Source organism: Meleagris gallopavo, chromosome 11 (genome assembly GCF_905368555.1).
Source record: "Meleagris gallopavo chromosome 11, MGAL_WU_HG_1.1, whole genome shotgun sequence".
Taxonomy (NCBI): Eukaryota; Metazoa; Chordata; class Aves; order Galliformes; family Phasianidae; genus Meleagris; species Meleagris gallopavo.
The window spans coordinates 22,678,513-22,703,783 of NC_139414.1; the positions used below are offsets into that span (position 1 = coordinate 22,678,513).

The window sequence follows — 25,271 nt, forward strand, 5'->3', positions numbered from 1 at the left end:
CGAACCACAATTTCAGAACGGTGTGACATTTAAGAATTGTTTGTAATGAGGCTTAACAATGTAATTTTAATGCATTTTTAATGCATCTCTACAGAAACGCACCATCCCTAGGGCTCATCGGGAATTAACGCTGGGCGCTCGGCTCCATTGAAAGCCACGCTCTGATTTCTTCAAGTGCTTTTAAAGTAGTGCCTCCGAGCAAGGCACTACTTGTTACTAAGTTTACTTAGTTAGTAAGTTTACTTGTTACTAAGTTTATTTTTCTGTCAGTCTATTTACTCCAGCATTCAGAACCTAACAAAACCAGGGCCTCTTTTCCCGTTCACTGCTATCTGGCTGCAGGTTCTGAAGCATCATGGACTGTGACACAGAATCTCCGGGCCAGGGCAGCACCAGGCTGGCAGCACAAGCTGGGAGCTGCCCAGAGCATCCCTGCTACTGCTTTGGAAGCACCACCTGAAGCCACCTCCGGGACTTGACAGCAATTACAAAGAGGCTTTGGTAGCAAAAAGGAAACTGGAAGTAAAGGAGCACTAACAGAAGCAGCGGAGGCGACAAGCTGTGCCGGTGTGTAACCGGCAGCACCCGAACCAACGCACCGCCGCACGGCACAATTACCTTTGTCCTGCCCAGGCTGGAAAACTTCTCTTTATCTTCAACGACAGCCTTCAGTATGGGCTGAGACATTCTGTTTTTCTTCTTGAAGTTGGCGGAGCCGTCCAGGTCGATGCCGCTCACCACGGCCCGGCGGTAGGAGGTGGAGCGCAGGCCGCGCCGCAGCACGCCCGGGCTGTCCGGCTCACCCTCGGTTTCCTCATCGGCGCCCAGCGGCACCCCGGGGCTCTCCACCATGCTGCGCGCCTTCAGCACCCTCCTGCCGGCGTCCGTTCCGTGCCCGCCGCCCTTGTGGGTCGCCTTGCTGCCGGACGCCAGGCTGCGGGGGATGATCTGCTGCGTGCCCACCTTGAGCGCGGCGGGGCTGTGGGTGCTCAGCGTGACGGCGGGCCGCTCGGGGAGCGGGGCCGGGGCTGCGACGCCTCGCTCCGGGGTCACGGCACGGGAGACGCCCTCGGCTTCTCCGAGAGCCTCTCGGGGCGGCGGGCCGCCGGGGAAAGCGCCGTTGGCGACGAAGCCGAGAGACGCGCTGGAGAGCAGCGCCAGCAGCCCGGCGGGCGGCTCGGAGCCCACGCGGGCGGGGAGGCGCGGGGAAGCCCCCCGGGGCACGGCGCTGACGGTGGCCGCGGGCTGCGCGAGGGTGAAGGCGCACCTGTCCTCCACCGGGAAGTCGGTGACGAGCAGCCCGCCGGGGCTCTGGCAGGACTGCGGCCGGGGCTTGCCGTGCGACCGCGCGGCGCCTCTCCTCTTCCCCAGCGCCCCGCCGCCCGCGTCCATCGCCGTTTCCCCCGAGGCGGAAGCGCCGCGTCCCGCCCCGCGGATCGGCCCTCCGAGAGCCGCAACCCCGCGCCGGGACGGGAGCGGGGGGGGAGGAGGAGGAGGAGGAGCCGGCCCGGCTCGCTCGCAGCCCGCGGCCTCACCTCCGCGGGGCGCCGCCGGGGCCCGAGCACGGCCGCCTCCCGCCCCGCAGGCACCGCTGCCCGCGCCCCGCACGGTTCCGGCAAAGCGAGGTAACTCGCCTCGGCGTTAATGTGAGAACGCGTCCCCGCGGGCTGCCGGTGACGGCAACGCGCCGAGCGGCTTCCCCGCGCCCGCCCCGAGCCTCCCGCGGAGCGCCGCACGAGCGCTCGGCTCGCGGCGGCAGCCCGGAGCGGCGGGACCGCGCGGCGATGGCGGCACCGTTCCGGTAAGCTCCCCGGCGCTGCCCGCCGGTTCGCGCCAGCGGGAACGCGGCTGGGGTCCGCCCCGCCAGCGCACCTGCCGGGGATGCGGCACGGGAACGGCCCGCCGTCTCGGGACGCCCAGCGCCGGGCCGGGCCGCTCCGCGCGCCGTGCCGCCTTCGCTGCCCTCCGCGTTCGCATCTCAGCGACCTTCAGGAAACCGAGAACAGCTCGGGGCAGCGGAGGCTCTGCCACGCTGAGCGCCTCTCCCTGCCCCCACCTGCAGGGCACAACCTTGCTTTCTCCGGATTTCAGCCCCAAAGGAGCAGCAGCCGAAGCGGCGCGGTGCGACCCTACGGCCACGCTGCCGCAGGGCCGGGGCAGCTCAGGGCAGGGAGCCGTGGGATGTGTGGCACAGGGGCGCTGCCAGCCCCGCGCTCAGCAGTGCACGCACGGGGCTGCACCTCTGTACGTTTAACAGGGGCTACGTTTAACCAGAATCTTTATGAGAATAAAACGAAGCAAAGCACGCTGAAACCGCCTGATGTGATCCTCACTGCTGAGACGGAGCCACGTCGGCACAGCACCTTCACCAACCCATACCCCAAAATGCCCGTTCGTCACTCAGAACCGCACCGCCTTACACAGCAGCTATAAAGAACGTTTCTAAAATAATCTCTAAGCTTTCCGTATGGATTTGCCAATAGGACACAGTTGCAGCATATTACTTAACTCATAAATCCTAATTATTAATAATTGAGGTAATCAGCTTTCACAAGATTACTGAGTTATACGTACTTATTAAATATGATGCAACTCCAAGGGTAATTCCTGTTTCTGAAGAGCCACCTCAGCACTCGGTTTCACGCACAGCGTTAAAGAAATAGGCTCTTGCAATAAACTGAAGCTGTAATGAAAGTAGAATCAACTATGTAATTTAAAACAAGGAAACTGAAGTATAGTTATTGACACCCCATAGTCAGTAAGCTCTCAGTGTCAGATCAGTACAAACGAACTGAGCTGAATGTGCCCACCTGCAGGGCTCTCACAGATGGCACACAGGTGTTTCTGCCCAGCACAGCACTGCCAGCACTGCACCCAGCCATGAAACCTGTGAGAGCAGCACCCAGCTGTGTGCACGGGGCTACCAGTTCAGCCCTGTTAGTGGCCGTGAACACCGACTGCAAACTAAGTCAATCCTCCAGCTGCTGTAATGAATTTGAACCAAAGCTGAAAGCGTTTCTGGGCCCAGCTGCCACCAAATTGCAATAACCCCCAGAAGAGTGCTTCCCATGGCTGCCACCAGGCAAACAGGCACAAGGCACATGCAGATAGGCTCAGTGGCAAACGTGGCTATTCCCTGAGAATCTACCAAGGAAAATGAAAACTTATTCATCCCTCCCTGCACTCAAAGCAAGAGTGTGCTTCTGAGCATCGCCACCTGTGCCACAGATCTCAGTGTGCCGCTAACTGAGCGAGCTGGATGGTGGTGCACACGGCCACTCCAGAGCTGCCCTTCCTGTGCTCAGTACTCACTCGTACCCGAAAGGCTTCAATATATCCAAAGTCTGACAGTGGTTGGAGCCTTTACAGGGCTGGTCCTGGGCTACCGAACCACAAAGCAGCGCACAAAGCTGTTGCCATGTTGTTCTTACTCCCTGTATTCTTCTGATGCCACGTGCAGATGGATAGCTGCTCATTCAGCACATTTTTCATGGCATACGGTACCTTTATCAGTACTCTGTCCCAGTTGTTTCTGGGGTGTGAGGAGATGCGAAGCTTTGCTCACAGACACTGACTGCAGCAGAACAACCCTGCACAGCTGCTGGGAGCTGTGCTGTTGGTACTGCCCTCCTGCACAACAGGCTCAGAGCTCAGGGCTGCTCTGCCATCTGCACTCAGCCCTACACCACTGCATTAACTGGCAGCTAGGAAATATCAATAACGTTCTTTTTAGACTCTCTTCGTGACTTCAGGCAGCCTGTTCGCAGCTAGTTGAAAACGAGCCAACTGTTCTCAGATTAGTGCAAGTCTCTATCGTAACTGTATGCACAAACAAATAGGGCTCTCACTGTCTCATAACAACAGCAGGGACAGAGGACACCACAAACACAAAGGACTGGATGCAGCCCGGCCACTCGTGAGATACTTCTGCTGTTCTCCCCTCTGTGGCAGGGATGTGAACCCAACAAGGCAGCGGTGCCTCTTGCCACGGGCAGGAGGGCTGTGCTGGAGAGGCTGCAACAGCAGCACAGGCATCTGCGCTCACAGCCACCAGGATGGGACACAGCCTCCCCCTCCTGCCCCTTCATTTCAGCACAACCACAGACAGTTATTTTATTCTGAACAACGTTCAGCTGAATTGTAACTATAAATCAATCAGCAAGAGGTACGTGCCTTGGTTCTTCCCACTTCCCTCTTAGTTGTGTTTGCTGTGGTTACAATAATCAGCAAAAGTTAATGCTCTGTAGCATTAACTAAAAAGCTTTTAGGAGAAAAAAACAGATTGCACAGTAGGAAAAAAGAATCTGTTAATGCTGGCATTCTGACTGCCTTTGTTTTAGCCACTGAGTACAAAAGAAGTTTCACTGCAGAGTTCTTCTCTCCCTACCCCTTGCCTCAAAGCAGCTCCCAATAACAGCCAGCTGTGCACGCTGTCTAAAAGCAACAGGCTGCAAGTCACTCCAATGCCATCAGTGTGCCTGTGGGGTCCTTCAGATACAGTGTCAGCGTAAGTTCATGGGACACAGCAGTAACTGGTGCTTTCATCATGTGCACTATCACATCTGAAGCAAAATCCTGCATTCACTGCATCAGAAGTGGATCCAGAGACCACGTCCAGCAGCTGCCTGGCACCCACCATTCACTGAGGTGCCTGGGAATCTTCCAGTAGGGAGAACCTGAGATCTCAGTATCCTGATCGAGTCAGGGGGAGGGTGTTAAATTGAGATATGGGAGCCCTGTCTGTCTTCAATAGAATTATCTGAACTCCTTTCTGGTTACTTTTAATTTTCCAACAAGTTTTGTATCTACGATACTTTCACTAGTAAAGCTTGCAAGGACTTCAATGGAGATATGAGGCCCTGGGTGACAAGGCCTGTCTGCTGCCAGGTGGGTTATTTCTACTGAAGGTTATCAAACTTTCCAAAATTCACACCTACCTGCATGTTCTGTTCACACAACGTGCAGTGAATCAGAATCATAAAAGAGAACTGTGAAATCAAAAATCGAGTCCAACCATCTCCAACTCATTTCTATAGGTATTTTCCCAGTTTTAATATTCCATTTACATGCCTGAAAGTGAATTTCATCTCATTACTGCTAACAATGCCCTTTCCATAGGAGACCAGTCTGAAAAGCGCAGACACAAACTCCTTTAACTGAAGACAAATAGTTCAGAAGATGTTGCTATTTAAAGAGCCTAGCAGGAAGATAAGGTGCTTCAAACACTGCCAACAAAAGGACTGAAGCAATGCTTGCCACAGCTGAAGATATTGTGTGGTTGCTATTAGAAACGACAGAAAGCTTGGGATCCTGCACAACCACATCTCTGAAGCTGAAGGATGCTATTTTCTTCTTTTTTTCCTTCTTTGCCTGCACATTGCCCAGACAGCCTGAATAAGTGACAGGGAAGGGGCAGCCATTACTGCAGGCACGTTTCCGAGGAGCTAACATTTCTTCCTTGTTAAAAAAAAGAAGAAAAAAGGGAGGAATGAACTTTCTGTTTCTATCAAAAATAATAATATTGAGAAACTGTCTGAAGAACCACTATGTTTCTGACCATCTTCCTTAATGACTGACAGTGGGAGGAGCTCCCAGGAGCACACAGCTCCCTCCTGCCCTGCACCAGGCAGACCACGCGCCCAGCTCCATGTAGGACACCTGCCCGAAGTGGAGGCTGAGGTTGCACCTCTCAGGTTCAATTCCTCAGCCCTACGTACTGACTCACCTAAATTGGGCTGACTGTCAGAAATGCTGGAGCTGACCCAGGCACCCAGACAGCCAAGAACCCAGAGTGATGCACCACGCTGTCCCTTTGCTGCATGAAAAACACTGGAATGTGATGAATGCCATAGCAACAGAATCAGAAAACGAGGAGATGCAGAGTGTGAGGCATGGAAGCTTCTATCTGTTCTTCTCTAGCGAGCTGACACTGAAGTGTGCCTCTCCTCCTTAAATTCAAGTTTGCCATTTGTACTCCACTTTCAGACTCCACGCTTCACTGAGCTTCTTGGCTGAGGTTTCTCCAGTGGAAACTATGCATCAACACGTGTAACGGGTGAGGTCCTGGCTCCATGAAAGGCTGCAGGAGGTTTGTACTGACACCAAGAAGGCTGTGATTTTGGCTGGCCATGACTAATTGCACCTGACTAACTGTAAGTTCAACTGCATGCCGGAGGAGCTACCTGAGAACCTGCTCTCATTTCACCACTTCTTTTCCACGGCATTGTACAATGCACAATAAGCTCTCCGAGCCACATGTAAGGAGTTCATCCCTTTTTGGTCAGTATCAGCACTCATAAGGTCATTCCTTACCTAAACATGCTGAAAAAAATGGCATTTTCCTTTCCAGCTATTAGGTTCAGCCCTGAACCTGCCAGTTAACTCAGACATTTGAACTGTCAGGATTCAGTCTGCTGATGCGTGCTGAAATTCAGCAGTACAGTTTCATTAAGCTCAAGCATAACTTTCTACAATTAAGTCATTTCCAGTCAGATTTCTGTTCTTACTTTCTAGCCATCATTTGAGTGATCTTCTCATTAGAAAATAACTTTTATCATACTATCTGAGCCCTTTGCACCTCCATCACCTTGGCTGTGGCTTATTTCCTAACCTACTGTACAGAGCTTCAAAGTCCCTTTACAGCTCTGCTTCATGAAAGATCCTTAAAAAGAAAGGCCACATCCCAGATCCAACTTTTGTTAAATGCATCCATTTTCTCATCCATTACACCATCGTTTTCGGAACTCGCTATCTTTCTTCTTCAGTGGATCTTCTTGAAATTGTTCTCATTTGCTTCCCTAAAAGAACCTTATATTAATTAAGATAGGAGCCTATTAACAGGCTATTAAATGCAATTACATATGCAATGCATAAGAATCCACATAGCTTTACCAAAATAATTTTGACCAGCTACACACATTTTTACACGCATATACACATGCATACGTAAAACAAGCCCACAAAATCCCAAAGCACATCTCAGCACTCAGACACAGCAATTCTCTGTTAAAAGCACAGTGACTGCAAACACAACTCAAGCATCTCTTCAAAGTCCTTGTCTTCCTACCTGGTGAGCTCCAGCTCTGTCACTGCCCTCTGCAATTCTTCCCGCTTTACTGCTGTGTCCCAAACACACCAAGGACATGCCCAGGGCAACGAGGAAGCCTCCTGACGTGGCAGTGACCTACATCTACATCTTTCGTATTCCAACCCTGCCTCTGCCTGCTGGCATCATTTTTCATCAGAAAGGAAGAAAATGCAATTATGTGGAGTGACTTCTGCAAAACGAAGTGTAAGCCAGTGTCAGAAAATGGATACGAAGCAAAAATCTGGGATTTCCTGGTACTGTTGTATTGTTGTATTTTTTTTCTCGCATGTTTGATTTCTATTTTTGTAGCTATCTAATTCAGGTGATTTTGGAGGTGGTCCAGAAGTCATTATATTGAGGATCGGTCAGGGAAGCACACAATCTAGCCCCACTTCTGCTACATCTCCTGCATCACTGATGCAATAGGAAACAGAACCTGCAATGTCAGTTCTCTTCAGCTTACTCTCTCTCCTCCACAACGCACATCTCCAGCTGTCCACGTAGAGCTCCTTTCTGAGGGGCTCCCATTAGTGACCACCATGGCAGAGGATCTGGGTTTCTTTCCTGACACTGAGCCAGCACTGCATTTCCTACAGTAACACACCAGAGCGCTTCCTCCTGCAGCACAGGAGCACACCTGACCCCGGCACCCTGACACAGCTGTGTGCTTGCACAGGGCTCAGCACTGCAAGCTGCTGCACAAGCACAGTTTACAAAGCGCATTTATTGCACGGTCTGCAAACAGAGGTTCTGGCAGCTGGAATCCAAGAACCGACAGGGGCAGGTGTGAGAAGAAAAAAAAGGAGAAGGGGTGTGTGGAAGGCTGTATGGCAAGAAAGTAAAGAGACACCTTCATCTTTAACAAGCGTATCAGAAGCAGAGATGTGTGAGAATTTGTACAACACTGACTAACGAGAAAAAGCATGAGGACAGAGAGACACTTCCCGAGCCAGGAAGTGAATCCCAAAAGAGAAAAAGTCTGAATTTAAAAAGAGGGGGGAAAAGATATGGACAGACAAAGCGATGCTTTGCCAAAGGCCTCTGTCTGAAGGAGAACAAGGCACTAAGGCACTCAGCCTGAGCAGCCCTGTGAGATTATTTTTATCTATGACACGAGTCCCCTTAGACAAAATATTACTGCTGCTTTTCAGTTGGCCTCAAAATCAGACTAGTTTTATACAGAAATCAAACTAAAGGTGACTGTGGCCTTGAAACGGGTATTTTTCCACAGAAGCAATTCTGGTCCCAAAGCAGAAACCGCCCAGCAGAGCTGCTGTGGGGAACGAGCTGTTTTATGGGTGTTAGTAGTGAGCTTAAACACTTTTCAAGTCACGCAGGAAAAACATGCTGTGGAGTCCCAGGGCTGTCCCTGCAGCAGGCCCAGCATCGCGTGCTGCAAGTGCCCAGCACCGACATCTTGTGCTGCACCAAGCTGGGAACAGCCCTGCCCAGAGGTTCCCCTGCCTTTGCAAAGGCCTTGCAAGCACCTGAAACTGGGAGTCAGCGTGGCACTTCACTGGACCGCACGGAGACAAAGATGAGCTGTACGGAACGTGTAGGAGCACAGCTGCTTCTCAGCTGGCTTTAGGGAATGCTATTAAATATGTACTCCTGGACTCGTGTGTGGCGTCAATGGCCTTATGCATCATTTACATCTTCGTTCAAATCTTCCCAGGAGAGGAAAAACAAAGTTGCTGAAATTGCAGTCTGAAAGCAAGAGAAGAAAAACTGAACATTTCTGTCACTACATGGAAAATGTATGAAGAGAACTGCGAGCAACAATTTGCCTGCAATTCCAGAAACTGCTTCCTGTTCTTATTTCTGTGCTCCTTATCCCTCAGCAGCTGGGACAAGCAAGAAAAGGGAATGCTGAGGGAATGCTGAGCAGGGCTGCCCATGCAGGCCCTGCAGGCTGCAGAGCCCAGCAGCACGACGTGGTGCTCCCAGGCACTGCCGTGGTGCAGGGCACCCTGGTGCTTTTGGTGACAAAAGCCAGAAGCTAGAATGAAATAAAGGGAACACTCTTCCTCTGAGAGAAAACAGAAGAACAAGTGTTACGAAGCCAGATTACCAAGCTTGGTGTCTGCCTGCTCTCTATAACAGTTTTGTTGCATTTTTTAAATAGGGAAACAACCAAAATAAAGTGGTTCATCACCTCACTGTGGGTTATATGGGCTTCTTGAAAAGAGCAGTTGTTTTCAAGACCTAGCTCAGGGATGTCAGATACTCAGATACCAGGCACAATGCTTGCAAGCAATGGACTTTCACATGCTGAATGGAGAGGACGCTCCTTCCTGTCCAGCAGCCTGCTTCCCTCCAGATGCTCTCCATGGATTTAACTGTCTATCAGCTTGCAAGTGCTTTTATGGACTCTTGTGACTTGGCAGCAGTCATACAGTAAAGCTCACAGGAAAGGAATGTGGTCTTATATTACAGCCTGAGCCCCGGCACAACCCACACCTCTCTAGCAGCAATCCTTTATGATCCGTTCGGCTCAGCCTGTCCAAACTCCCTTCTAAATGCTCGTAAAGGAGTTTAATGATTTAGAATTCATTTTTAAGCCGGGGTTTAAGCAGATTTAAGTGCATCCAGTGGGGATACAACAAAATCACTACTCACACACAGGACTGGAACTCAAAGGGGAGTTCTGCAGTTCCTTCCACACTGAGCTTAAGCCGTGCTGAGAGGCAGCACAGTGTGAACCAACTGCTGTCTCCCCCAAAGCGTAGGGCAGCCTTAACTGCAGCTTTTTTAGTGGAATAAAATCTATTTCTTAGAGGAAAGAACGGTCCTCAGGATATACTGAAGCACTGAACAAATGGATGAAAAGTTTCTGCAGAATGAAGACATGCATGTCCTGTAATGAAACAGACATGCAGTCTTCCTGTACCCCGATTCTGTTTTCTTTGCGTTGATGTTTAACTTTATTTCTATCAAAGATAACATCCACTGCAGTACCTCACGTTACAAGGACGCAGGGTCTGAAACAGCCAATGGTGGCATTGCTGCATGCCCTCAATGCCAGCATTCCCAAACACCCCGGGAATTCCGAGAGGAATAACTGAGCCAGAAGAGCAGCTTTAAGGACAGACAGCTACAGATGTTTTTATCCTTGTCAGTGAAAACCCAGAAATATTTGAAATACCCCAGATAGCTCCAGCTGGCCAGCCAGCACCACAGCCAGCGTCTGCCTTTGTTTTAAGTAAACCACTAACAGCAGAGTCTCATCACAAGGATAAAAAACACAGTAATGTTTTTGGACTAAACACACCCCTACCAGCCATCCAAAACTACAGCACAGAGCCCCAGTGGCTGCAGCACAGGGAGGAACACAGACAGCAAGCTTCTCAGATGAGCACTTGGAAATCTCTGAAACACAGGAGACGAGATTTATTAGAGGTACACTGCATTACCACTGGGCTCTGCAAAACTTCAGCCTAAAAATAGCCTTTCTCACAGCCTTTCTTGGAATGAAAGACGTATTTAAATCACAAGATAATTAGAAACCTTTTCCTGCCTTTTGGCTGTATGGTCTCTGGTTCCTAATTATCCATTTGGTTTAATTCATGGTTATGATTTCAGAAAGAAAATATTTTTCAGCACTCCATACCTGCTTTAATTAACTCTTGGCATTTCTGTGCCCAGAAGTATTTTAAATACAAATATACTCGGCATTGTATTTTTGGTTATATTCTGAATCAAACGCTCTGGTGAAGAAAGACAAGAAAAGGTTTCTCAGTTCTTCCCTATTTTATATCATTATAAATACAGTTCAGACACAGGAAAGAAATCAAGTCTTCAGTTAAAAAAGCTGCATTTACATGAAATTCTATATAAATAGGAAATTAATATGGAAAGGGAAAAAATCATGACAACAAAAACGTTTCATTCCAGTCTCATGTATTTTAACCCTACAAGACCTCGTTTCCATACAGCCCAATACAAACTGTTTTCTTTTCCACTGCTTTCCAGGTAACAACACAATTCTTCAGGAAATCAGAGCAACCGCGAGCAGCTGCTCAGCCCCCTGCACCGGGAGATCAAAAGACCAACCAGTGTCACCCAGCTACCTTAAATCCCATCCGTCACCTTTCCTGCTTCTAGTAATACTCTGCTTCTTTTTTCCTAGAAGGAGAGCACAACAGAAACATGGACTCGATCCACTGAAACCAGATCAGGTTTTTGCACCGGGAGCACTGGCTCTGTAACAGCTGCCAGCCTTTCCAGACACGCCGTCAGGAGCTGCTCCTCCTGCTGCAGGCAGAGGGCCGGGCTCAAGGAAGGCACAGGCTGTCACTGAGCCCTGCACTGCTCAGCCCTGTGCGACACACAGCTGGGAAGGCCGACGGAGCCCCGCGGGATGTGAACATGCAGCCCCCGATGGCAGGGCAGCCCCCGGAGCACAGCTGAAAGGCAGGGCTGGCTCCGTGCCTGGGCAGCTTGGATTGCTGTATGATTGGATGGCTGCAAAGAGAGGCGCAGAGCGATGCCAAGCACGTTGCCTAGCAAGTTAATGTTGAAGCATGTTCTTTTCATCAGTTATGTGCCTATGTGCATTCATATGTAACTTAAAAAAAAAGAGACTCTGTAATTATTTCTTCTGTTATTATTCTTAACCCATCATTGCCAGTACCTCCGCGTGCCTCGCATACCTCCAAAGCCGCCAGATAGAGCAGCTGAGGCCAAGGATGTTAAACAGACTGTCAGCACACACATATAGGGAACGTTTGTTTGGGGAAATCTATATTCACAACTGACTTGCCACTGACAAAGAGCCTGAGGTCTCTTCATCAAGAAGGGCACTATTTTCCATTCTCCCTATCCCTCTCAAAGCAAAAACATATTCTGTCATTGAAGCAAGAGAAGGACAAACAATGAACCAACACACACGTCACCCCTCCCAGAGGTGCAGCAACGCTGCTCCCAGTTAAGTGGAGGTGCTGCCAGGACACGGGGCTGCCTTGCCTGCTTTTAACACATCCACAGCTTTGCTCAGAGCTGAAGAACAAGCTAGCAAATGGAAGGCAGCCACTGCACATACATAAAAGCTGTTGTCAGGGCAGAAGAAAAGCTCAGCATGGTTTTAGTTCTGTATTTGAAAACTACAGTATGGAAGGCTCTTCACAAAGCCGAACAGGCAGCTGAGCTAGCAGTTACAAAAGACCCACATTAACAAGCAAACAGGCAACTTCCGAATCCATTAAGACAGAGATCTGTTCAAGAGGTTTTTTCCTTATCCTAAATGATCCCCTTTTTCCACCAGGCTGTGCACCATCAATTCAGTTACACATGCTGCACGTTTTGTCCCGCCTTGCTTTCTTTGGAGAAAGAGAAGTGAAAAGACTGTATTCTGAAAGACCTGCATGGGGCAGACAAGTGCATATCTGTGATAAAGACTATTTTAAAATGTTCTTTTAGGAAAAACCAAAATTAGCAGAGAAGTCTTTTCAAACAACAGGGAAACATGTAAAGTTGAGTCAGTCACTGCGACTGCTAAATGACTTCAGACCTATTTCCTACGCACCAGTGCTACGAGGGTAAGACCAGATGCACAGGTGTCCTGTCCTAGAGCTCAGTTTCCCACACAAAGCAGCCGCTCAGCAGTGGGCAGAGGGCTGTGTGTGGAACAAAGCACCAGCAGAGCTAGAACGTCTTCAACATGGAAAAACAAGTGGAGAGCAGGCAGTTCCAAATTCTGTATTCACATACCAAGAACATAACAAAAATGAAGACATGACTTAATCATTTAAGAAATAAGGCCTCTGTTTTGACCATGATTCAAGAGGAATTTTGTGATGCTTTTCCATTTGCCTCCCACCAAGCCCAGCTGTAGGCAGAGGAGGTCAGCAGGCACAGGGATCCATCCCAGCACAGTGATGCATATCCTGGCACAGGAAACACGCGGCCCATTTGCTGCAACCGACTGGAGAGGGATAATAAAAGATCAAAGGTACAGAAACTCTTAAGAGACATCTGCCACCTTTCTTTGCCCGCTTGTTCAAGAAGCAGAATCCCCACCCAAGGTGATGATTAAAGAATAGAGATATGGATCAATCTTTGTTTTCATTTACAGCTAATGCAAGTTCTCTGACCCTTCCTAATCTGCATACAGCTCAGCAATGCGCAAACCCCACATCCTTGATCAGACTGAATTACTGCTAACCCCAATCCCATTTAAATTCAGCCCACATAAAGCAGAGTTGCAGCCAAAACATCTAGCTGATGAACTCCATTGGACGTTAACTAATGGTTATTTTCATTTACAGATCAGAATAATATACATGGTAGCCTGACAATCCTACTGCTCCGGAATTAACGTGGATATTTGAGGAAGATAAATACGAACAACAGCTTAAGCAGTAATTCACATGCAGTTGCAAACCAACAATTAAATCACTGTCAAAAATTAGTTTGTAGGAGAAATTGTTTTAAACAGTCTCAACAAGCCACACGTGTTATCTGCAACCACACCACCCGGCCCTGAGCTCCAGGTGCTGCTTTTTCTCCCACTGCTGCACTCTGCCCTTATCTGCTGCAGCCTTCCACCTCGTACTGCTGCCTGATGTTCCCTGTCCTCACTCCTACCACTGAGCAGACACACAGAACGGCCTTTCTCTGATCCTCACTCTGCACACCACGGCCATTATCAACCACTCTCTGCTTGTTCTGGTGCCCTATCGCCAACCCTTCTTGCAGAATGCACACAGACCCCAACACAAAAGCAGCTGCTCCTGCAGATTTGTCCTTCAGCCAAATTCAGTCTGTGGTTCTAAGGCATTTTGGCTTAGAAGAGCAGCCAGCCTTAGGAGAGTGCTTGAAGTGTAAGCCCTGCTAAGTGACAGTATTGCCAGATCAGAACATGTTCAATACCAGAACTGAAGGAGCAAACAGCAGACAGTTCACACGAACCTTTGGAGAACAGCACAATGGGATTTCTGCTTCACACTCCACTTAAGGCATAATTCCTTCAGTAGTCACTGCAGTGCTTCCAGCTGTGGTGAACGCTTCTGGCAGTAATAAGAAACACAATGTAATTAAATAGGAGCCCCAGTGCTTTCAATCCTAATTCATAAAGTAAAAAAGTGTTATTTATAAGTACACTAAGTAATAAAGGAAGAATTCAAGAATCTGTAACAGAGAAATCTGCACAGTTTATCACTACAGCTCTAGTTTACATGAGCCCTAAGGCAAAGATAAACAAACTGTGCAAAACACAGCGTGTGTCAGCAGGGACGGACTCAGTGTGGCCTGCTGCCCACCCGGCTGCTCCTGCTGCTCCACAGCACCTCCAGCACCACGGCCTGCCTGCTGGCCGCTTCTGCTCCACAGGACCTGTGCATGTAGAACGAAGCCTGTGTTCCTGCTTACACAAACACACATCGTACTGTGTGTATGTACGAGCAGGTGCAGACATCCTCAGTGAGGAAATCTGATGAGGGTAACAATACTACGGAAGGGTTTAGAGCAGAAGAAGCAATAGTATACGACTTACATGATCAGTCACGCGTTGTGATGTATTTCTTATGCAAAAAACCACCAAAAGCAGAAAGGTTTGCATATATATATATCTACACCATACGTGCATACAAAGCAAAATCCTTAACTTGGTCAGCTTAGTGGAAAGGCTGCTTCACAACGACCCAAGCAATCTCTGAGTCTGGCACATTAGGTTACTCAACCTATCCAGAAGTCAAGACTGACTTTACTCCACAGAGACAGAAGGATTACAAGGAACATATCCATGTGTCCTATTTATACAAACGTATAAATGGAGTAATGAATAACACAACATCCAAGCCTGAGGGAGAGAAGGCAGTTTTCTTCTCTGTTTGTAAAAGCCCTTATTGATTACCACACTATTTATGCTGGGCAACATGCACTATGGAGTTGCAGCCTCAATCCTACATTAAAGACAAGTCTGGAACAAATTTCTGTCCTCTGCAAAGTCTGATACAGACATCTCCGAGGACAGGAGCAAGTCATATGTAAGCTGGCAAGTTCTGGAACACGTCTCTTTCTACGCCTGCTTCCCACAGAGGCAAGGACAAAGGAAGAGTATGAGAGTGATCGTGTCCATTTAATGTTAAAACACGGAAGCTCATGTTGTATCTTACTGACATACACATTGCTGTATTAAAAAAAAAAAAAAAAAGGCAAAACAGCCATTTGGTCCTAAAAGGAGCTGCAAAAACAGCAACAGAATATCAAAATAGCAAGCAACTTCCAGCAAGACTGAGAAATGTGTTTGCAAGAGAAGCTGGCTGATGTACAGCTACATTTAAAGAGAATAAATGAGCCAGATGGGAACATTTTAACTGACATACTTGTTTCAAGTTTGCAGTACTTAACAAAATGTTGGCAAAGAAAAAACAATTGCATTGTTTTTTGTCCCCTGCATATTAGCCTGCTCTTTTTTCTCGATTTTACATGCGTGCCAGTGGGAAACACCCTTCAGAGCAAATAGGAACAACAACATAAAGCTACCCTCCTGCCCTCCCTGAGCCTGTTAACAAATGGAATTTTTGGCATACATTGTTCTTTGGAGCATATTAAAACTTTGTATTTTGGGTCAACAGGCCTTGCTCTCCAGAGACAGCTGAGAGACCCTTCTGCTCTAAGTAAGGCCCTGGGAGCACCTCACAAGGCTCCCTGCCACCCTGCCCAGCTCAGCATGCTCCAACTTAGCACGCAGAACTTGCTGATGTTCCATGTGCTTACAGAGCTCAACTCAGGGCCAAAGGAGAAATGGTTTGAAATGTTAGAACAGGAGAGGAAATAAAGGCAAAAAAATCTCAAGAGAGCAGATCCTAGAAATCTTGAAGTGAAGAGTCTGAGAATGGGCAAGCAGCCCAGAAACACAGTGCATGGAGATGACATGGGGATGGGAAGGAATTGGCACGATGGGAGATGCTGAGATACACAATGAGGCTGAAATGAGTCAGAACTTACAAAACACATGTAAGAAAGAAAACTCAGCACAAGAGGAGAATCAGAGAACAGAGATGTGATCCAGGACTTGCAGCTTAAAAAGTATTGGACAAAAATAACTGAAAAACCTAATTCAGCAGATACAACCCGAGAGAAAGGCAAACAAAGCGATGGAGCGCAGTGAGAAGCACTCACACAGAACTGGGGTAAAGCGATAGTGCAGAGACAGCAGCCGAATCAAAGTCCTGAATTCTTTCTGGGCAGGGCAATCTGTAGGCTGCAGGGTTTTATTATTGTTTCTCTCTCCTTATCTTCAGCCTTTACTTATGCAAAAAGCAAGTCAGGGCTGCAGGCAATGCTACTGCTGACTGGAGGTGTTGCAAGGGAGGAGACAGATTTATCAAGAATGCATTCCATTTATAAAATTCTGTTGCCTTCACTGGAGCTTTCAAACATGCAAGTTCAGACTTCACATTAAAACTCTGCTGTACACGACTCTCAGCCAGAGACAGTTTCACTTCTGTCTCTATCTGCTTACCACGATTATCAGAATTAAAGCCTGCTTGCCCAGAAAAAGCAGAGTTCTTGTTTCAACAGAAGCCCCGTGTGATTTGTTTTGCAGCCTACAAAGCATCAGCTCCCCAGCCAATGTCTGGCTGCAGCAGGCACACTGCTGCTCACCCACGGGGTGTGCACCGCTCCGACCTCCAGCATGGTCACCTCCAGCTCTGGGCACTGACCTTCGAGCCTCTGTATGCTGACATCAATACACAACAACACATTGAGTCTTCAACTTCCTCTACTATTTGTGCTTGCGTATTTTCATTTACCACAATTAGTACAAGCAGCTCAAGGCTCAGATCTAGGCTGTACTATGCACAGATGTGTATGAACATACAGAAGTAAACAAATCAGTTACGACTCCAACAATTTCACCAACTTCTCCCTTCACTACAACTCTCTCTTTGGGTAAAAAGGCTGTTTCTTGTGTTTGTTTTAGTTTATTTAGTACTATCAACGTGCAAAGAAAAAAAGGGTGCTTTGAAACATTCTACAGGAGCTGACCAGATAGCAGCCAGCACTGAGGGGTGGGTGTGAGGCAGGGCTGCGAGCTGCCTCTGGGCTTCAGGAATCTCTTATCTTGGTGAGCACACAAGTGAGCGCGACAGAGCAAGAGTAAGAAAAGCAAGACCAAGTCGTGGGCATCAGGCTGCTAAAACTCCAGAGACAGTGCCTGGTAATTGCCAAGAACCAAGAGCAGAACATCTGCGCAATGCGCTCCACTCCAGGTGTAGATCAGGGGCTGGCAACTTGTCCAAGTCAGCTCAGAGATTTCCTTAACTGGACCTCAAGGAACAGAGTTTCCTGTGCTTGCATCCAGAACCCTGCGATCTCCTGGCCACCTGCAGACAGCCCTCTGATCTCATTTCTCCGGCACTCTGAAGCTCTCTGTGGAGGTCCTCCTGCACCAGCTCTCATGCAGGAATGTGTCCCTACCCAGCAGGTAAGGCTCTTGGCTGTCCCACAGCCCTGCCAGGAACTTACCATGCCTCTCTTCAGAGTACAGCACTTCAGCAGAGGGGTGATGAGTTGATTTGTTCCCACTTCAAACAGCACCAAAACCACGAGGCTAAATGAAATTCTTTGAATAACATTTTTATAATACTATATGAGTGACATCTTTTAGTGGTATTCTGGAGATGGGAAGTGATTTGGAACTTGACCATTGCTTCAGAATTCCCCTCAGATGGCAGATGGGCTGTCACGAAGGACACACACCCACACTGCAGGTAACAGCCTCCAGCTGCAATCCCAGGCGACCTTCGGCCACCTCCTCCCAGCCTCGGTCTCTCCTCAGGCGGCACAGTGCTGCCCTGCCCTCAGCTCCTGTTCCACATGCTCTGAGGCTGTGATGGCAGCCCTGGCCACCACCATCACCAAGAGCACTTTCCAGTGACAAAAAGCAGCCCCATCCTGCTGGGCTGCCCATCCCACTGCCACCCCTGCCTGGTGAGGCTCAGTGCCCACAGGGCAGGCCCGGAGCGGGGTCTGTGCAGGCCAGAGCCCAGCAGCAGTCAGCCCAGGCTCAGCTGTCAGAACCTCAGGGAGCAGCACAGCACTGCACAGCCCAGAGACCCCCAGGTCTGCTGCTGCGGCCCACGGCCTGCATGGTGAGCCTGGACGTGGGGCCTTCACACTGCTGCAATGGGGAGGCAGAGTGCAGCATGTGAGGTATATGCATCAAGTCTGTGCACTGGGTCGGGGGAAATCTCTGAGAACTGGGACAAAACTAATCACAGAACAGCCTGGTGCATCTAACTCGGGTCTCTGCAGGACCTGGAGTATTTGCCATATGAAAAAGCAAGCCAACACGATATTTACAAACTCACTTGATTCAACACATACAGGCTGAATTCCGAAGTAATCTCCTTCTGATGTAGTTACTGAAATTGCCACTAGACAGAGCTGTTTATCTTGTTTTTAACCCTCAGAAATACTGATGAGTGTGCTAAGACACGAGCAGGGTTTGTTGCAGCCCCTCCAGACAGCAGCACGTGGCTGAACAGCTGCACAGGCAGCCAGGGTGCAGGCTCTGCACCACACTGCAAGTATCACAGACCCAGAGAATCATTAAGCTTGGAAAAGACCTCTGTGATCATCAATCTGTCCATCAACCCATCCTCACATGCCCAACAAGCCACGTCCCTCCTCAGACATTTCCTTTCCAGGCAGGGTACCAACAGCAGGAGTCCTGTGTGTGCCCAGCAGACCCACTTGAGAATTAAGACAGTGCTGGGGCCTAATCCCTAGGTAACATCATGTCTTACGGCGTGTGCCTCAGGACCTGCACGCTCCAATGCCCGGTGCAAAGCAGCACTTCCTCCTGTCAAATAATGTAGAAGTTAACCCTGGAATTAAATGCTGGTTGGCAACCATGAAGCTATGCAATTTACCCAGTTAGGTGGCCTTCTGGTGATGAATTTAGGGTAAAACACATTGTCTTTAATGAGAAGCAAGCACTTATTTTGAGATGAAGCAGGCAGAGACCAGCATCAGCACTCGTTTCGAAGAGCTCACCCTGATTTACATTGCAGGCAATCCAGAGAAGGAATTTCTGGAATTCCTGCAGCTGTAGCTACAGCATTGATTTCATGTTGTGACTGCAATTTAGACAACTTCTGTGGGACACAACTCTTGTAGAGGCATACAGAGGATAAAGAAGATTGGTGTCAGTGTTACCAGAAGTTCCAATTCATTACTCTGCTGGTGTTGGCTACCACATTCCATTTTAGTGCCAGGCACAGAAGTGTTTGGGCAGATAAATGATTGCAAGACCAGGGACTCTCTAAGGATACTTAAAGACTACACCAGGACTTAAAACTGTCTGCACGCTGCATCTCAGGACATGCATATGTTGCTTCACAACACACCTACAAAACAAACCTCTGGCTCTCTCCCATCCCTTCCCAGCCACTGCTTGCTCAGCCCTTGTCCCTGGCACTGACACGAGGATCTCCTGTCAGCAGGAATCTCTGCCACTAGGATGACAGAGCGTGGCAACCAGAGGCAGTTTCTTAATTCATAGGACGACAAAACTGTACAGCATTTTCAAAGCCACAGCTTCATATATCGTATCAGTATAATATACTAACATCAAGTCACTTTTTCTATGAAGAACTAGTGTAAAACTGTGGGGGGTTTTTGAAAGACCAAGTTTGTGATGGCACTTCTATTTCAAATTCCAGACAAACCCAGGCTTCTATTTATCCTCCTACCATGCCAACAACCAGCTCAGCAGTAAGAACAGGTGAGATAAAGCAAAGCAAACAGTCTGACCCGAGGTTCCTCCTGGTCCGAACAGAACAGGACAGAGTGCTCTGCGCTTGGCCATGCCCTGCCCTCAGCATTCCCCCACCACAGCACACCTGGGCTCAGGAAGCCCAGGGCTGTGCCAGGCCACACCAAGCTCCTGCTCTCTCCCCTGGGATAGAGGGGCCAACTCCATCGCTTGCCTGGGGCAAAGTGCACAGGCATGGCTGGGCTCTCAGCACATACACTAAGGCAGATTTTCTGGCACTAATCCTTTCACAAAGCTTCTCAGTGGCATTTCTTGCACCTGTTACCTGGCTTGGGGTTCACAGTCTCACCAAATTTTAGCTGAAAACATGAAGGATTTGCAATGGTTTGTAAACAGAATGGTCACACTCAGGTGCAGAGTGCAAACAAGGAAGTCAGGATTATTCTGTCAGCTTCTCTGATCATCTTTTGCCACTGGCAAAGGATGAGTCAGACCTGCAGGATATGCAATGCAGGAAGAGGCTTCTATATAGAAAAACACTACGAGAGAGACACAGGCAGAAGAACGGACAACCCACGTGGATCAGAAGGCAAAACTGGCAATACAGCCAGAGGAGCGTGGGGCACTCTGCTCGGACAAGGACAGACTGCCTGCAAGAAAGGAGCAGGTGTAAAAGAGATTCTCCCTGTATTACACGGAGAACTTCAATAAGCTTAGAAAATTCTTCATGAAGTGATATAAACTTGTTTCTTAATTAGCAATAGCTATTACTTCCTAATATGAAATGGAAAGCTAGGAATTAACTCACTTCCATTCCTCTTCTTCCCTTTCCCTAGATTCTAGAAAAGCTTTATGGTATTAAGCTGGAGTTTACTCATGTTAAACTATGATGCCATCCAGAAACAGTGTTTTCTATTTCAGATTGCTTTGGTTCTCATCCTTGTACTGCCAAAGGTAGCACAGTTATGGTATACAAATCCTGGGATTTTCTTTGAATATGGCTGACCCAAATGGTTTTGCTCATTTTGCAATTCCAAGTGGGATTTCTTTAAAAAGCCTTCAAACAGCTGCACTGGCAGTTGGCAGAGATCTAAGGCTCGTTATGACATTACGGCCACTTCCAGGTCATCCAGATTAATGAGACCTCCTGAACACAAACCATTCTCACTCGATGTCTAGAAATTACCATTAGAAGAGGTACAGATGCCTGCTGTACAATCTTATTTCTCGCTGCTCTGCCAACTGGACTTCCAGTAGCTGGACTCTGGGACTTGCCATTTCTCTGTACAGAACCCTGGGCCTCAGCACTGATCTCTGCCTCCTGCCTTCCAGTGCACCTCCCCTCTGTAAATGAGTAACTCTGTATCTCAGCTGAACGCCATACGAACTGTGAGAACTCTGATCTGGCAGGGATGGGATCACACCGCTGGGGACAACACAGCGAGGCTCAGCCCCGTTCTGCTAGAGGATCGCTTCGTGCACTCTGCATCCTGCCCTGAGTCTCTATCTGTTGCCACATTTTTATGGGGATTTGTGAAAACACAATAATCACAGGACGGCTCAGGCTGGAGGGGACCTCAAAGATCCTCCAGTTCCAAGCCCTGCCATGGGCAGGCTGCCAACCACCAGATCAGCGCCCAGGGCCCCATCCAACCCGGCCCCGAATGCCCCCAGGGATGGGGCACCCACAGCTCCCCGGGCAGCTGTGCCAGCGCCTCGCCGCCCTCAGACAAAACATTTCTTCCAACATCTAACCTAACTTCTCCTCCTGTAGTGTAAAGCCATTCCCCTCGTCCTGTCACTATCAGACCGTGTAAAAAGCCGGTCCCCTCCTGCCTGCCAGCTGCCTTAAACAACTGGAAGGCTGCGATGAGGTCTCCCTGCAGCCTCCTCTTCCCCACGCTGAACAAGCCCAGCTCCCTCAGCCTTCCTTTACAAGAGACATGCTCCAGCCCTCTGATCATCTTTGTGGCCCTGCTCTGCACCTACTCCAACACCTCCAACCCACAACCTATCTGTGCTGTGGGCCAGGCCTGGATGCAGTACTCCAGCTGGGACCTAACGAAGGCAGAGCAGATGGGGACGATCTCCGCCCTCTGCCTTCTGCCCCCCACTCTGTTGGTGCAACCTTCTGGGCTGCAAGAATACAATGGTGGCTTTTGCTCAGCTTTTCTTCCATTAGGACCCCAAGTCCTTCTCTGCAGGGCTGCTCTCAAGACTGCTCTCCCAGTCTACACTCATAGCTGGGATTGCCTTGCCGAAGAGCAATGCCTCACACTGATCCTGATGCCAAAAGCATTTGCACAGATAATCTTTTGAAAAAAAGACTTAGAAATATGACCTTAGAATGAAAGTTAGATCTTTCAATTTGAATTGAGTGAATTTATTTACTTTATACACACACACACACACACTTAAGACTTCAAACTTGAAAGAAAATTCTGATTTTAGACATTCTGGCTTTGTAATATTACTCAACATTAAAACGATCATAAACAGCCTTCTTTGTTTATCACTTAATACAATAACTCAAGAGTAAGAATTAACTTTGTCTGGCACAATTCTCATTCTTTATTTGTAATTCAGTACCCGACCTGCTTTTTAAAATCATCACAGAGCAGAGTGCAAACAAACATCCCCCTCATGCTGGCCAGGGAAGAAACGTTTCCCTTTGTTCCGTTCTCAGGTCATTCTCTGAGAGCTCAACAGGACTGAGTCAGGCACTGCTACCTTGTATGCCCAGAACCCGCTTCCCTGCAGCGCAGTCCTGCCGTGGGACTTGTGTGAGAACACGAGCCTCAGATCCCTGATTTCAGCTTGCAACAGAAGCACAGAAGATTAAATTATCAGCAAAACAAAACTAATTTTAAATACCGAAATTCTGAGCACTATGGTGGCATCTGACTGTGATCTGGTTAAGAAAGTTACGCACATTGCATTGGGTTGGAGGTCTGTTTTTTCTACATTAAGATGGTATGGATATTTGGGGACATCAGTCACAGCAACAAAATCTCATTTGTAACACGAATACCTTCTGTAATGTCATATTTAGTGAAGCACTGCAATTTGCACTGGGTCGAGGTATGCCTAGCGTATGATGGAACGCAGAACAGCAGTGAACAAAAACCTAAATCTCCTACTGAAGTCTGTCAGGAACAATTAATTGCACAAACGACCCTTGCAATCCAGGACTCGGAAAACCTAAAGACTGAGGATTTTTCAGTTCCAGATGTGTTTGTGTAAATCTGCCACAGTTAAGAACTGGGCACACCTCTGTGCAGGGTATGAGCGTGGGCCCTCCTCAAATTCTGTGCTCTTCTGCCTGCTTAGCTGCAGCACCAAGATACAGTCAGTCACATCTGCACCATAAAACCATTGGGAAACTCTTCATTTGTAACCACACAAAATTCAGTCACTACTGCCTACAACTAACAGCCTCCTGCTTTTCCTCCAGTGCACGATTTTGCCCTCTGCATCCTTCAGTGCCTCCAGGCATCTCTGTGCTCATCCATCCACCACAGCACCAAGCTGATGAGATGCTCCCAGCACTGAGACCAGCCCAATATTTGATACTCCTGACAGACTGATATGGGGAAGCAGTCTTTCTAGATTTTTCCATAGCCTCTGGCAAGCAATAAAATTAAATGATCACTTTGAACAGCCTCAATCCTTACGGTTGGGAATTGCTGTCCTTTGATGATTAATCTTGGGCACTTTGTTCCAGATCAGCCATCAAGGAAGGCCCTAATTATGCCACTTCTCTTTGGCAATCTGCCTGCCAAGCACCTGTACCTTCTGCCTTCCTATGGTCTGTCATGTAGCAGGAGAAAAGATTTCTTGCAATAGATTAGCATGAAAACAGGGCAATGCATTGAGCTTTTCTTACCAACATCTTGAATCTACCCAAAACAATACGTGAATGCCTTTGGAAGAGAACATAATGAAGTAAGGAACCACCCACATGATAATTTTCTCAAAGACAGATTTCATTTGAATGGGAAATGAAGCACTGAAGGCAGAGTATTGCCATGAGAAAGTAAGAAAGCAAGCAAGCATCTGGGCACTTAGTGTATGGCTAATTAACATGGGATAAAGACAGCACCGATTAACTGAGAGGATCAGAGTTCAACAGTTACAATAGCTAAGATTTGGCTTTTATGAAATATATAACTGATTTTTACTGGGTGGTTTGATCAGCTGTGAGATGGTCAATGTTTCCCTAGCAACAGCTCAACGCTGCAAGCCCACAGCTTGGCTGGAGCCCAAGACCCAGCACTGCTCAGCCTGCCGCTGCTCTCCCTCATCTCCATCCAGGCCTGCTGGTCACTGCAAGGTTAGTGTTCAGAAGTTGGTTCGCTACTAGAATCTGAAGAAGAAGAAAAGGCCTTAAAATAAAGACCTTTAAACGTCATTTGTGTTCTGCCATTTTCCGAGAGCTTTATTAGCTTACCAGCTTACTGTGGAAATGGTATTGAAGAACAAGCATTTCAGGATCACCTGCTTCCTTTAGAACAGAGTTACAATTTCTTTGAGGCTGCAAAGCACAGTTCCTAAGCTCTCACAGTAGCTGTCCAAATCAAACAGCCTCCTGTTAGCTGTTTCTGGGTGAAGGCAAGGATTTCATGGTTTGCAGCTCAGCAGTGGATGTTCTCAGCTGCTCATACCAGCACGCAGACAAATGAAGAAATGTGAAATCTGAATGCTTCTGATCTGTTTGTAGAGTGCAAAGAACAAGGCAGCAAAGAACCAATTTGTTTTTACTGGCTCTTTATAACCCTTTGAACACGAGAAACTAACACAGGTCTTACCTACCTCTCCTCCTCAACATCCTGTATCCTGAAAGTACTTTTAAACAACCTGGCCCCACAGAACAGCTTTTAAACAATTAACTGGATGGAACTTCACACCAAAAATGGAAGCCATGGCAGCTAGCACAGCCATGCTCTTAGCCATCAGATTCCTCCCCGCATTATTTGCACACAAAGTGTCACAGCTTCGTCAGAGAATAGGAGCCTACGTGCTGTCCTGAGGCCCTGCCCAGGTGACCAGCACAGCTGGGCACACAGCAGTGCAACACTCATCACACAAATTCACGGGATGCTCTTTCCATCCTGTCCATATAAAGCTGTATTTGCTAAAGAAAATGCCTCCTCTGCTCATTTGAAGCATCACACTTGGGAGCAATAGCTTGTATGTGTTCGCTTTAATTATCTTTGGGTAAGGAACTAAATAAGGCAGCTGGGAAACGTATGGCAAGGGAGGAGTGGTGAAATCACCTTTAGTGTCCATGACAGCACCAGACTGGGGCACCTAGAAGAACAGTTTGCATTTATGGAAATAAATGGAGAAAATTGATTCCACTTAGTCCAGCTTGTGCTTCCTGCACTTACAGCACTAGCCATGGATGGGGAACTACTTTTAAATAGCTGAACAATTCAAATACTGGTTGCTGTTCTT

At 48.2% G+C, this 25,271-nt stretch overlaps 1 protein-coding gene and 1 long non-coding RNA gene across 5 annotated transcripts in view; both read right to left on the minus strand.

The window, feature by feature from the left end:
- ARHGEF26 (Rho guanine nucleotide exchange factor 26) overlaps positions 1-1,485 on the minus strand; it is a 40,087-nt gene extending 38,602 nt beyond the window's left edge. The window contains exon 1 of the mRNA XM_031555033.2: positions 619-1,485. Coding sequence (XP_031410893.2) covers positions 619-1,392 — 774 coding nt within the window. The 5' untranslated portion in view covers positions 1,393-1,485. The remainder of the gene's footprint in view (positions 1-618) is intronic.
- Positions 1,486-5,621: 4,136 nt separating this feature from the next.
- LOC109369541 (uncharacterized) overlaps positions 5,622-25,271 on the minus strand; it is a 33,821-nt gene continuing 14,171 nt past the window's right edge. For 3 of the 4 annotated variants that reach the window (XR_014885570.1, XR_014885571.1, XR_014885569.1), the window contains 2 exons: positions 13,997-14,094; positions 5,622-13,010 (listed from right to left, as the gene is read on the minus strand). This is a non-coding gene — a long non-coding RNA (uncharacterized LOC109369541). Of the gene's footprint in view, positions 13,011-13,996; positions 14,095-22,636; positions 25,125-25,271 lie in introns of those variants that run through there. The other variant, XR_014885572.1, reaches the window with a different exon arrangement.